At 36.4% G+C, this 12,234-nt stretch overlaps 1 protein-coding gene across 1 annotated transcript; it reads right to left on the bottom strand.

The window, feature by feature from the left end:
* Nucleotides 1-6,410: 6,410 nt before the first annotated feature.
* On the bottom strand, nucleotides 6,411-7,975 carry LOC131438413 (DNA methyltransferase 1-associated protein 1). The gene is made up of 2 exons (XM_058608427.1): nucleotides 7,735-7,975; nucleotides 6,411-7,677 (listed from the first exon to the last, which is right to left on the bottom strand). The coding sequence occupies exons 1-2, from the start codon at nucleotides 7,830-7,832 to the stop codon at nucleotides 6,477-6,479; spliced, it is 1,299 nt and encodes a 432-aa protein (XP_058464410.1). The 5' UTR covers nucleotides 7,833-7,975; the 3' UTR covers nucleotides 6,411-6,476.
* Between the last annotated feature and the right edge of the window lie 4,259 nt (nucleotides 7,976-12,234).

Raw genomic sequence — 12,234 nt, 5'->3', positions numbered from 1 at the left:
ATATTACTGCGCGTTATTTTTGTTTTGTTATTGTCCTTTTTTCAAGCTGAGAAATTCAAAACAAAAATATCAGTTTAGTTTATTTTTTTGAAAAAAACTGCAAGGATCAGCCCCATGGGGTTGTTCGAGCCATTGATGTGGAACAAGGCAACCAAAATTTCTAATGATCTACAATCAAACAGTTCAATCAATCGTCACACTTTTGAATTCGCAAATGCATGAGAGTCTGCTTAGATTGACCTTTATTAGGAACCAAAACCGAACACGCGAACCCAGAATATAGACTTTATTTGTCGTGATTTGTATTTGTTTTGTAGCCGACAAAATTAAACCAATAGCCCAAATTTATGTTTGTACACGATACGGATATCGATATTTAAGCTTCCCCTCGCCAAACTTGTGTTCATGTTTTGTATGCAAGCAGTTATTTTTAAAGCGTTTCTCTACCATTGCAAGCATTCTGCGATTTCGGTTGAAGCGAGTTTCTTATTATCAATCGAGTTCATCTTATATAAATTGGAAATTAATCTTACCCAAGCAACCAGAAGTTCCACAATTACTTAAAAAGTCCACTTTCTTGCTGCTTAAAAGTACACGCGGAACTTTTGAGAACTTGAAAGTACAGATCAAGTCCCGCGTGAACTTTCTAGCTGCTTAAGAAAACACGTGGCAATTTTTAACAGTTCGAAGTACAGAACAAGTTCCGCGTGAACTTTCTCGCTGCTTAAGAGTGCACGTGGTACTTTTAGCAACTTGAAAGTACAGAACTAGTTCCGCGTGAACTTTTTCGCTGCATAGAAGCTGAACAATGTATTCTAGAAGCAGCTTAGAAGTTCGTTCCGCTACGTCGCGTGAACTTTCAAGTGTGGATAATTACTTAAAAAATGGGCTGCTCAGAATGCTATTGATTAACTTTGAGAGCTGCTTAAGCCAAATCAGTCCCTTTTATCCGAACTTTTGGTTAGTTGGGTTATGCTCTCCAAATTTACCCTGGGGTAGTTGTCAATAACGACATAACATGGAATTTCATCCGAACTTGCATGACACAAGATCAGAGCATACCAATTAAAGCTTCAAATCGTTTTATGGCACTTTTTGTCTTGCTGTCTAGCAACAACCTAACCCTAGTATGCTACTAATTGGACTGAAACGTTAGCTATAGGGACCGTGCACGATTACAAGTAGCGCCATTAGTGGCGAATAGGCGAAATAACTCTACCATAGCTTTACACTGTTACCATATGTTCTCGCTAAATAAAACAGTCAAAAACCTGTTTTAATACAACATAGTGGTATAATGATCCTTTTCTCACATCAATCATATTCTCATATATAATACTGTGGTAGACTATTAAAAACATTTCTCTCCGATTTTTAAAATAAACCAAAGAGATTATTTGTGCAATAACTAGTATAACCTACAGAATGGAACAGTTCTCTGACATCGATGAGAAAACGAAGTGAGTTCCACTATTGTAGGTATTTCGGGCACTAGATCCCGAGAACGTATAATCGAAGTTGATTCGTATGGCCATCAACTAACATGATTTTAATTGCAACCGAAAAATGTGTTTAATTTTCGGTAGGAGCACAAGATCATTCATTTGAACCTAAGATTAGGAATACCGGACTAAGTGTAAAAGTAAGTGAGATCCTTTTTTGAGTGTAGGACTATTATCTGCCGTCGTTATTCGAAAACCGGGAATACTTTCGAGACCAATTTAGAAAACTTTTTACTTTTTTCGTTTCGACTCTTCAAGTGACGTATACAATTTTTAACACACTTTGCCGTATCATTCCGGAACCGAAAGTCGGATCCGGATGAAATTCAAGAATTCCGTGTAGAACCTTTCATTTGAATCTAAGTTGGTCAACATCGATTAAGTCATTTTCGAGAAACACACACAAAGATAGATTGCTCAGCTCGACGAACTGAGTGGAATGGCATATGACACTTGACCAATTTTTACTAGTCGATTTTCAAGTGATTGTATAACCTTTCTATATGAGAAAGGCAAAACAGTTCAGCGTTTCAATAAAATGATTATTTGTTGTTAGCTTCGTGACTCGTATTTTCAATATACGTCAAACTGGCTACTCGCGAGATTGCTAGCTTTTTTACGATTACAATTTATTTTCTTCCTCCATTCTAAGAGTATGGACCATCCTGCGAATTATTCGAACTTTTAGTTAAAATTTGACAGTCGGGCAGTTATTTTTTATCGAGTAGTTAAATTTATCTAAAACTGTGGCCCATTTCAAAGTTTGACGGATGGAAAATTATTTGGGTCTATTTTGCTCTGAAAATAAAGTAATAGCAAGTGGTGTAATACTTGCAATTCAGTGAAAGTAAGAATAACTTCGAGATAAACTTACTTGATTTAAAAAATATTTAAACATTTTATTGGGGCATTTTCTTTGAGTGAAAGTATAAAAAGAAATTACACAGAAGCAATTTTTACTAATGGTCTGAAATTAGAATGTTTTAGCAAGATATTTTTCAGTGTTTCCGGTCAAGTCGATTGAAAAATTTATTTATTTATTTATTTATTTATTATTGTAATATCCATCGGATACGAAATCTACATGGATATGGGTGGAGAAAAACCCATTTGAGTTGAACATAAAATATGTCATTCTCAAACGGGCGCAAAAACCACCATCTTTTAAAAAAACAACATATAATAATTATCACAATACATCTAAAACTAATAGTCACATAACATTATTAAAAACAAAATACACATAATTTAATTAAAAACAAAAATTAAAGACTAGAAAAAATATCAAAACACAGAAGATCGTTTGACTTTACTAGCGAAGCGGCTGGATGATTCGCCAAACTCAAAAAGATCTTCTACAGCAGTGAATGATCGAATGGCAGCGGTTATCGGTTCATTACATCCAAAACTAGTTCTATGAAATCTTTGCTGAAGTAGAGTGCCATTCCGCAGGGTTCTGTTCGGTGCTCGAAAATTAATTTCGGATCGCAATTCCGGTGCATCGATTTCTCCGTTGATCAGTTTTGCAATAACTACTGCCTGTTGTATTTTACGGCGACGTAACAGCGATTCGATTCCGATTAGTCGACATCTATCCGGATATGGTGGGAGATTCGAGGGATCTCTCCACGGTAAATTCCGTAATGCTAAACGAACAAACCGCTTTTGAACTCGTTCAATTCGCATGCACCACGAGAGCTGATACGGTAACCAAACTGATGAAGCGTTCTCAAGAATAGGTCTAACGAGTGAGCAATATAATGCCTTCAAGCAATGAGGATCTTTAAAGTCCTTAGCGATTTTTGAAATAAATCCCAATTGACGTGAAGCTTTTGAAATGATCAGTGATCGATGTGAATCAAAGGTCAGTTTTTCATCCAACAATACTCCTAAATCGCTCACCTGGTTAACTCTAGTCAGAACAGAGCCACCAATACTGTAATTAAATTTCACAGGATTCAAAGTACGGTGGAACGTAATCACCTGACATTTTGCCACGTTAATAATTAGCTTGTTTCTGTGACACCAATCTACGAACAATTCTAGTAAATATTGTAACCGCTGGCAATCCTCTACGGTACGAACTACGAGGTACAATTTTAAATCGTCTGCATAGATCAATTTGCAGCCATTTGGCAAAGCAAATGAGACATCGTTGAAAAACAGTACGAAAAGTAATGGTCCCAAATTACTACCTTGAGGAACTCCTGAATTGTTCGTAAATTGAGATGATGTGCAGTTATCCAATTTCACTCGTAATACTCTACCAGTCAGATATGATCTTAACCAGGACACGAGCTGCGCAGAGAATCCGAGACGATATAATTTACAAAGAAGTATTTCGTGGTCGATTTTGTCAAATGCTGCTTTTAGATCAGTGTAGACAACATCCATTTGAGTTTTTTCCTCCATGCTAGCGATACACTTAGACGTGAATGTTAACAGATTCGTCGAAACTGATCTTCCTGGTATGAATCCATGCTGATCAAATGAAACGTAATTCCTCACTCGATCTAATATGGCATCGCTTACAATCATTTCAAAAAGTTTAGAATCATTTAATGTGCTGATAATATCGTTTGAGTGTTTGAATTTGAGTGAATATGACAAATATTAGACACAAATCCAACTGCAATGACTGAAAATGACGTGGCCGTATTTAGATACAGAATGAATAATTCGATTCAAAATTTAATAGTCAGTTGATGTTGAACAATCGTTCGCACCACACGCTAATAATTCCATAGGGTTCGGAAAAAAAATCCGCAGAGAAAATACGCTAGAAAGTATTTTCAAACTCAGTTTACAAGTTTTGCTATGGTAGCATTATTTTTTCTACTAGCCGCCTCGTGCGCTGTCGTCGCCGGCCACTAAACCACGCCCTCGTGCACGGTCCCTATAATTTTGCTTATATTTATAGATTCGCGTCCTTCCAGCAGCTGCGCTTTAGCATCGATTGACCAATCAGAGCAATGCTTTCCCTTTGATATATCGCTTACTCCTTCAAAACCGTCGACTATGGCAGGGAATTCCAGTATGCCGGAGATTTTTTGCAGACAAAATAGGACACTGCTAGCTATTAATCAACATTTCAATGATACACTATTAAAAATACATGCCTATGAACATTCAAATCAATACGTATAAATATTTCCAATCAAATGGTGACATAATATTAATAATTTATATAAAATTGACTGAGCTGTAATTGTTCGAAATCTGACCACATTTCTACGTGTATTTTTCTTGAGTTTCTAGTTTGCACGCCTATATAGAAAACAAAAATGTGTTCCACATTAAAAAACAATTTTTAAACACTAGCAGAGGAGGGTGAACAATGACTGATTTCCAGATTGTAAGTAGAATCTTACTAAATTTACTGATTGATCAGTCACCAGCACAAATATACCCTTTCCAAGCATGCAAAAAAACCAAATAAAATATTTCTGACGTAACCGAGCAACAGAGGAGGACTTCTGGTGAAACTCTCAACGGGTGAGCACGTTTTGTCGTGTTAGCGAGGAGAAAATTCGAGTACTTCGCGTGAAAAAAAAGCTTTTTTATCCATACTTTGACGACTCGACGTAGCCAGTGAGATTTTCGCTCGTGTAGTCCAGTAAAAAGAAAGTCCATTGAACTATTGACAGAAACTAACTAGCATTATAGCCTAAGTTGCAATCAAATCGACGTCATCTCAAGTAAGGTGACGCTTACCGCAAGAAGAAGAACAACAGAGGAAATATTTCCTCTTTCAATGCTAAACATTTCGACAGGATTCATTGTATTCCGGAGAAGTTGTACTTGAAGTAAATCGAGAACTGAAAATAACTTTGGTAACTGAAATTAGCGGCCATGTGTAGAATTTGTTTTGCCGATAAATTTGCAAGAAGCTCATGATTTGGGTAGATATTTGCAGCTGCGGACAAAAACGCAGGTTTTCATAACAAACAAGACGTTTATTTGTGGAAACTGTGGTTCTGAGTAAGGCAAAATGTTATAAAAATATTGCTTCAACTCTTTTTTTTACTTAGTTTGAAATTTAACTTATGAGACTGAAATTATATATCATCATCATATTAAATCATATTAAAATACTTGTTTAATAATGCTATCATGGGAATGGAAAAGGTCTTTTTTTTTTCGTTCTTTTTGTCGAAATAGGTAGAAATAGTGTCAAGAAATGAAAAACCCTTCTTAATTCACCTAGTGGTGTGATAATGCCTTTCTCTTCTTTCATAACAGTCTCATGAAAGCATATTTCGTACTTTTATTAAATAACTTATACAATCATATGAAGACAACCACGAGAAAAGGTCCTAAGTGCAAATGACAGTTTCTCTTTGTTTACTTTCTCTTCACACTTCACACTTCACATAGGATTATAGCAAAAACCATCAACTTTCGATATGCACTGTAGAATTTGTTGGAAATTACTGGAATTTGCCGTAATAATTGAAAGAGAAAGTAAACCAAGAGAAACTGTCTCTTGCATTTGGGACCTTTTCTAATGTTCATCGAGATATCTCCGGAACCAAAAGTCACACCCAACTTGATCAATGGCCCGACAGTAGCTTTCAAACGAGCCCAAGTTTGTTAAAATCGGTTCAGCCATCTCTGAGAAAATTGAGCGCGTTCAAAAATCTTCGAAAAGTGCACACACATACACACAGACATTTTCCGATCTCGTCGAACTGAGTCGAATGGTATATAACACTATGGGTCTCCGAGGCTCCGTTCGAAAGTCGGTTTTTCCAGCAATTCTCAACCACCTCATAATACCTTTCTATAGAGAAAGGCAAAAAGTCACGACGATTAACAATTTTCCAGACACAATACAACATAAAAATTTCAAACAAGAAAATATCTTCGAAAATTTCTTTCAATTCTATTTGAACACATAGGAAAACATCACCAATGCACACTAATTTATTACATATAATAAGTAATTCATTACAAGTACTCCACCGAAACGTCCTACACTAGTCCAGAGACATCACTCATGTCCGCCACTGCTTCCTCACCGCTAGGATTTACCAGTGCAGCCGGGATGTTCAGAGTTTTACCGGGACAAAGTGCCTCATACTGATGTTTCAAGCTTTCCAACTCAAAATTACACGTTGCCAATGCAGTTCTCAGTTCACACAGTAGCACCATATCGGAACGTAACTCGTTGAAAGCGACACAGATTTCTTCAATTGGCGGCGGATTGGGATCAACCTTAAACTCCTGCAGCGCTTGCTCTAGTGCTTTCGCCTTTTTCTGACCCACATTGGCAGGAAGCTTCATCTTTTGAGATCGTAGAGAAACCCCAGTTCCCCGGAGATCCGTAAATTTAATGCCCGCCGTTTCAACGGCATTAACTACCGAGTCTACTTTTGATGGACGGGGTTGTTGTTGGATTTTCTTCTTTAACTTTTTGTCATGCTTCTTGTGCGAACTTGCAGCATGTTGTTGCTGCTGCTCCGCCTGCTGCTGGTCTGCCTGTGAAATCAGTTTCTGCAAATCTTGAGTCTTTCGTTCACGTTCCTTCTTGCGAGCTTCAATTTTCTTCAGCTCATTTAACAACATCTGTTCTTCTTCAATCTGTTTGGTCGTTCTATCAAACAGCTTCTTCAATTGTTCTTTCCTCTTGCGTTCGTGTTCAGCATCGAACATAAAAATCTTTTTCTCCGGAGTTCCACGAACCTTACTCAAAATGCCTACCACCTCATAATATCGTTCCTTCAAATCTTCAACAGTCTTACTTCCATAGTTAGCTCGATCCCACCGGTCAGCCATAATAATGAACCGTACGTCAAATCGCTTTGCCAAATCGAACAAATGATCCGTCTGTGGCTTAGTCCATTTGGTAAGATTAGTCTTCAAGTGGGTATTATATTCAGTCATATTATAGCTTGGAATGTCCAGCTGTTTGTTGAACTTTGCAAAAGGATATTCTTTTTGTTCGTCGGAGGCCCTTTTCCAGTGATGGAATACTGCTCCATCGGTTCGTGCGGGGTTTGAAAACGGTGCCCATTCCCACCGACGAACTTTTTTCATTCCAAGCCGAGCTTTCGCTTGTTTGTAACCGGTCCCCGTGTCCGTCGGAAGCAGTGGTGAGGCATCCTTGTTGTCGTTATACAGTAGAGCAAATACCTCACGGTGCATACCTTCTGGACGTTTAACAGCCATTTTCCTGAGAACAAACGAAATAAGCTTACGAAAACAGAGCAAAAAAAATCAAAATACGTACTTCTCATAGATCTTTTTATTTTTGGCAAGCAATGTTTCCTTTGTAAGTTCCGGAGTAACCGGACGCTCCAGGTCCAGGATATCGCGTACGTCGGCCATGTCGAAACAAGTTTACACCGAAGCGTAGCTCACAGATTTCAAATTGTTTTATTTATAAAGGATTTTTATCGGCAATAAACGCACAACGCTGTAAATGAAAACAAAAATGATACTTTACTTGACTTATGTGAGTGAACTCACCGACTAAAGCTCTCACCGACCAAAGCTCTTTCAACAATCAAAAAGCTTTTCCGACAAATCGAACTGCCACCTTAATAGCGACCAACTAAAAAGCTCAGAACAAACGATCTACCAAAGGCACTCTAGTGGCAGGTATCGGAAGCAGGAAAGCAAGCCAGTAAAACGTGAACTCACCGACTAAAGCTCACCGACTAAAATGTTCTTTTGTAGCATTGTCGAAAATCAGGATAACTATTTTTAAAACATTGTATATAAAAAGTGCATGAACATAAAAATTGTTACAGAACTTCTCATTTTTCCATTTAAGAAGCAAATAAACAATGTATGATTATAGTTTTGAGCATATTTTAAGTAACATCTCAATTAAGAGAAGAATATCGCGTACAAGAAAAATAACAAAAACCATTAAAATATTTACACATTAAAGTGTCATCGTTAAATATATAATAAATCACTAAAGCGATGATATTAATTTTCCGAAAACTCCTCGTTTGCTCTCAAACCGATAATCAAAAGTGAGTATATAATAGTAACCATCTCAAGTTGCAAACACTGGCGCTTAATTTTTTTATGATAGTATAGAAGTATTGCGCACTAGATCCAATAAGAAAACCAGCAATTTCCAAAATAATATATGAAAACTACAAGAATCAGCCCCATGGGGTTGTTCGAGCCATTGATGTGGAACAAGGCAACCAAAATTTCTAATGATCATCATTTTCAATCAATCGTCACACTTTTGAATCTGCAATTGCACGAGAGTCTGCTTAGATTGATCTTTATTAGGAACTAACACCGAACACGCGAACCCAGAATATAGACTCTATTTGTCGTGATTTGTATTTGTTGTGTAGCCGACGAAATTACTCCAATAGCCCAAATGTATGCAATTATATGTTTGTACATGCTTGCGATACGGATATCGATATTTAAGCTTCTCTTCGTCAAGCTTGTGTTTAAGTTTTGTATGCAAGCAGTTATTTTTATAGCGTTTCTCTACCATTACTACCATTCTGCGATTTCGGTTCAAGCGATAAACTTTTTCTCATTATTAATCGAGTTCATCTTATATAAATTAGAAATTTATCTTATGCACTCAAAATTTACCCTGGGGTAATTGTCGATTTCTCAGGCGAAACGACATAACATAGAATTTTATCCGATCTTGCATGACACAAGATCAGAGCATACCAATCAAAGCTTCAAATCGTTTTATGGCACTTGCTGCCTTGCTGTCTAGTCACAATCTACCTCTAGCATGGTACGCGTGGGACTGAAACGTTAGCTATAATTTCTCTTCAATTTATAGATTCGCGTGCTTCCAACAGCTTCGCTGTTGCATCGATTGACCAATCAGAGCGATGCTTTCCCTTTGATATATCGCTTACTTCTTCAAAACCGTCGACTATGGCAGGAAAATCCGGCATGCCGGAGATTTTTTGCAGACAAAATAGGACACTGCTAGCTATTAATCAATAATTCAATGATATACAATTAAACATACATTACTATGAACATTCAAATCAATACGTAGAAATATTTCCAATCAAATGGTGACATAATTTTAATAATTGATACATAATGGACTGAGCTGGAATTGTTCAAAACCTGACCACAATTCTACGTGTATTTTTCTTGAGTTTCTAATTTGCACTCCTATATAGAAAACAAAAATGTGTTCCACATTAAAAAATTAACCATCTTAGCTTATTATGATATATCTATAAATCCTTCACTGAACCACATAGTTTCCTACGTCCATAGTAAAAATTTGCTTTCTCAAAAAGTTGCACTCGTATCAAAACGAATTAAACCAATTCTGATAGGCCTCAAGTTTCTCTACTAAACCTATAGTAGCCTATGTTACTTAGATTGCTTTAAGTATTTTCCAGGATTTTGAAAAAAATGATCGATTTTGGTACCGTGGAACAAGTACCGATAGGAAAAGTCATTTTGTGGAAAAGTGCCCACTCGAAAAACAACGACACTAATTAATTTCAATAGTCCAAAGTGTCTCCTACAAAACCTATACTAGCCTATATTGCTTAAAATGCTTTAAGTAATTTTTAAGATTTTGTCGTGAATACGACTTACTTTACTATGGGGTGCCTTTTCAAAATTAGCCATATGGAAGAATGGACAGAACTTAATCGTGAATATCTCGACTTGTATTAAAGGCAGCAACATAATTCATAAACTTTCAGTATTTCATCAAAAATATGATCAGAAATTTAGGATAATATTTTGAACAGTGTGAGAAAATTACGTATTCTGAAAATTTTAAAACAGCGCGGAAAACTCTTTACTTTTGCTTGGGTTTTTCGCGCAAGGACGACGATTTTGAGGTAGTCAGGCACATATCTTCAACTGACTGCGCATAAAAGGGGAACCGTGGTCGAAAATCGATCATTTCTTCTTGTGTGTTGGACGGAAGCACACGTCGGGGCGAGAAGACGCATTCAAATTTTCGATTTCGATACCGTGGAACAAGTACCGTACAAACCAGGCATTTCTCAAATAAGAATTAAAAAAAGGGTAATTCAACACATCTTTTATTCAAATTCCAATTCAATTCACTTTATATTTATTCCAATTCAAATCACTTTATATTTAAACATATTACATTTCTGCTATTGCTCTGGTTGAGGTTGTGGCTGTGTCTGCGGCTGCGGCTGTGGCTGTGGCTGTGGTAGTGGTCGCCGACGCCTGAATCGCCTTGGTATTGCAGGTTGCATCATATACTACGGCCCCATCGGTGTAGTTTGAGGCAACATGTGAGCGCAATACGGACAAAACTGAAAAATAAAAATATATAAATTAATTTTTAGTCATTGCAATGAATGGGTTAACTTACCAGTAACCGATTCATTGCGTTAAAGCAGAACAGGTACACACTGAAAGAAAATTTTTCCAAAAAATAACCTTAAGGTGAAATGTAGCGTCATAAAATGCGCGCAAAATTTTACCCGCTTCAGTTGAACGAACCGTCGCACAAAGCGTACCAAGAAAAACGGATTAACTTTTTTCAATGATTGAGCGCAGTGGGCTTACCTCTCGTTATATTGGCTTGTAAAAAAGACTGGACGTAATGGATTTTTGAATTCTTCACACTTTGAATATATGCTAATTCAATCATTATTGTTAGTGATTACTCTTACACTAGAGCTATAAATCATGAGAAATTATGAATGATTAACATGAGGTTATATGTATATGGATTGACTAACTTGCTAACCATGTATATGCCTGAGTTTAGTAGCAAGCATGGATTCTCCTTCAAAAGAACGATTGAAGACAAGAGAACATTCAAGTATTTTCGATATCTCTGCCAGTCGTTCACCAGGCCCTTCCCTGACCCTCAATGTTTATCACTTTGTTTGTATATCAGGATGAACGATAATACTAGGTTTGTATTCATTTCATTCAGTAGCTTGTCAATGTTGAAGTTTTAGTTTTGCTATAAAAATTGCTACAATCTTAAATAATACCTGTTTTACGATATTACACAGCCAAGTATTATTGCTTCAGAAACATCATTATTAGCATTATGAATAACAGCTACTTTAGAAAATAAACGATTTCTTACAATACTCATTTTATTGTATTCAACTCGTTTTTATTTCAACACAAAACCCAATACTGCATAAATTCGCGTCATTATTTGATATGTAATTTTTTCTCACGATATAATGCCACCGTGCCCACCGTGCATTTCTCACACCACCTCAATACGAAACAGCAGCGCGCAAGCAATAAAAAAAATGCAGAAAAGTTTATGTAAACTTTTTAAATTTTCGGTTGTTTTAGCTGAAATTTTATTATTTTCAGTTGCATTTTCAGATTCTTTGTGAAATTCTGCTACAAACACTACTTTTCAGTTCTATAATCATCCCCGTGGAACGGAACAGTAATCGTTTATACATTTCAAAAACCAATTACGGCTTGTCAAAGCAAAATTTCAAAATTCTAAGAATACTTAGTTATGATAAATTTGATTTCGAAAACATAAGTGTTTTTGGTTTTTCGAAAATCGGTCTAGTTTTTGAATAATTGATCAAAAACGTGATTTTCGCATTCCGCTACATTTCACCTTAAGAACTAAAAAAGTAAAAATCGCAAAAACTGTTCCTTATAGTATTTAAATTACAACTGGTTTTTCTAAACACATTCATTCAGGTTCTTTGTAATTCATTTTAATTTGCATTAGGTTTCACACTATGACGACATGAATGAACTGCCGATGAATCAAGTTCATCTTTTG

Source organism: Malaya genurostris, chromosome 3 (assembly GCF_030247185.1).
Source record: "Malaya genurostris strain Urasoe2022 chromosome 3, Malgen_1.1, whole genome shotgun sequence".
In the NCBI taxonomy this organism is placed as follows: domain Eukaryota; kingdom Metazoa; phylum Arthropoda; class Insecta; order Diptera; family Culicidae; genus Malaya; species Malaya genurostris.
The sequence above is the reverse complement of the archived record's forward strand: the minus strand, read 5'-3'. Positions and strand labels throughout refer to the sequence as shown.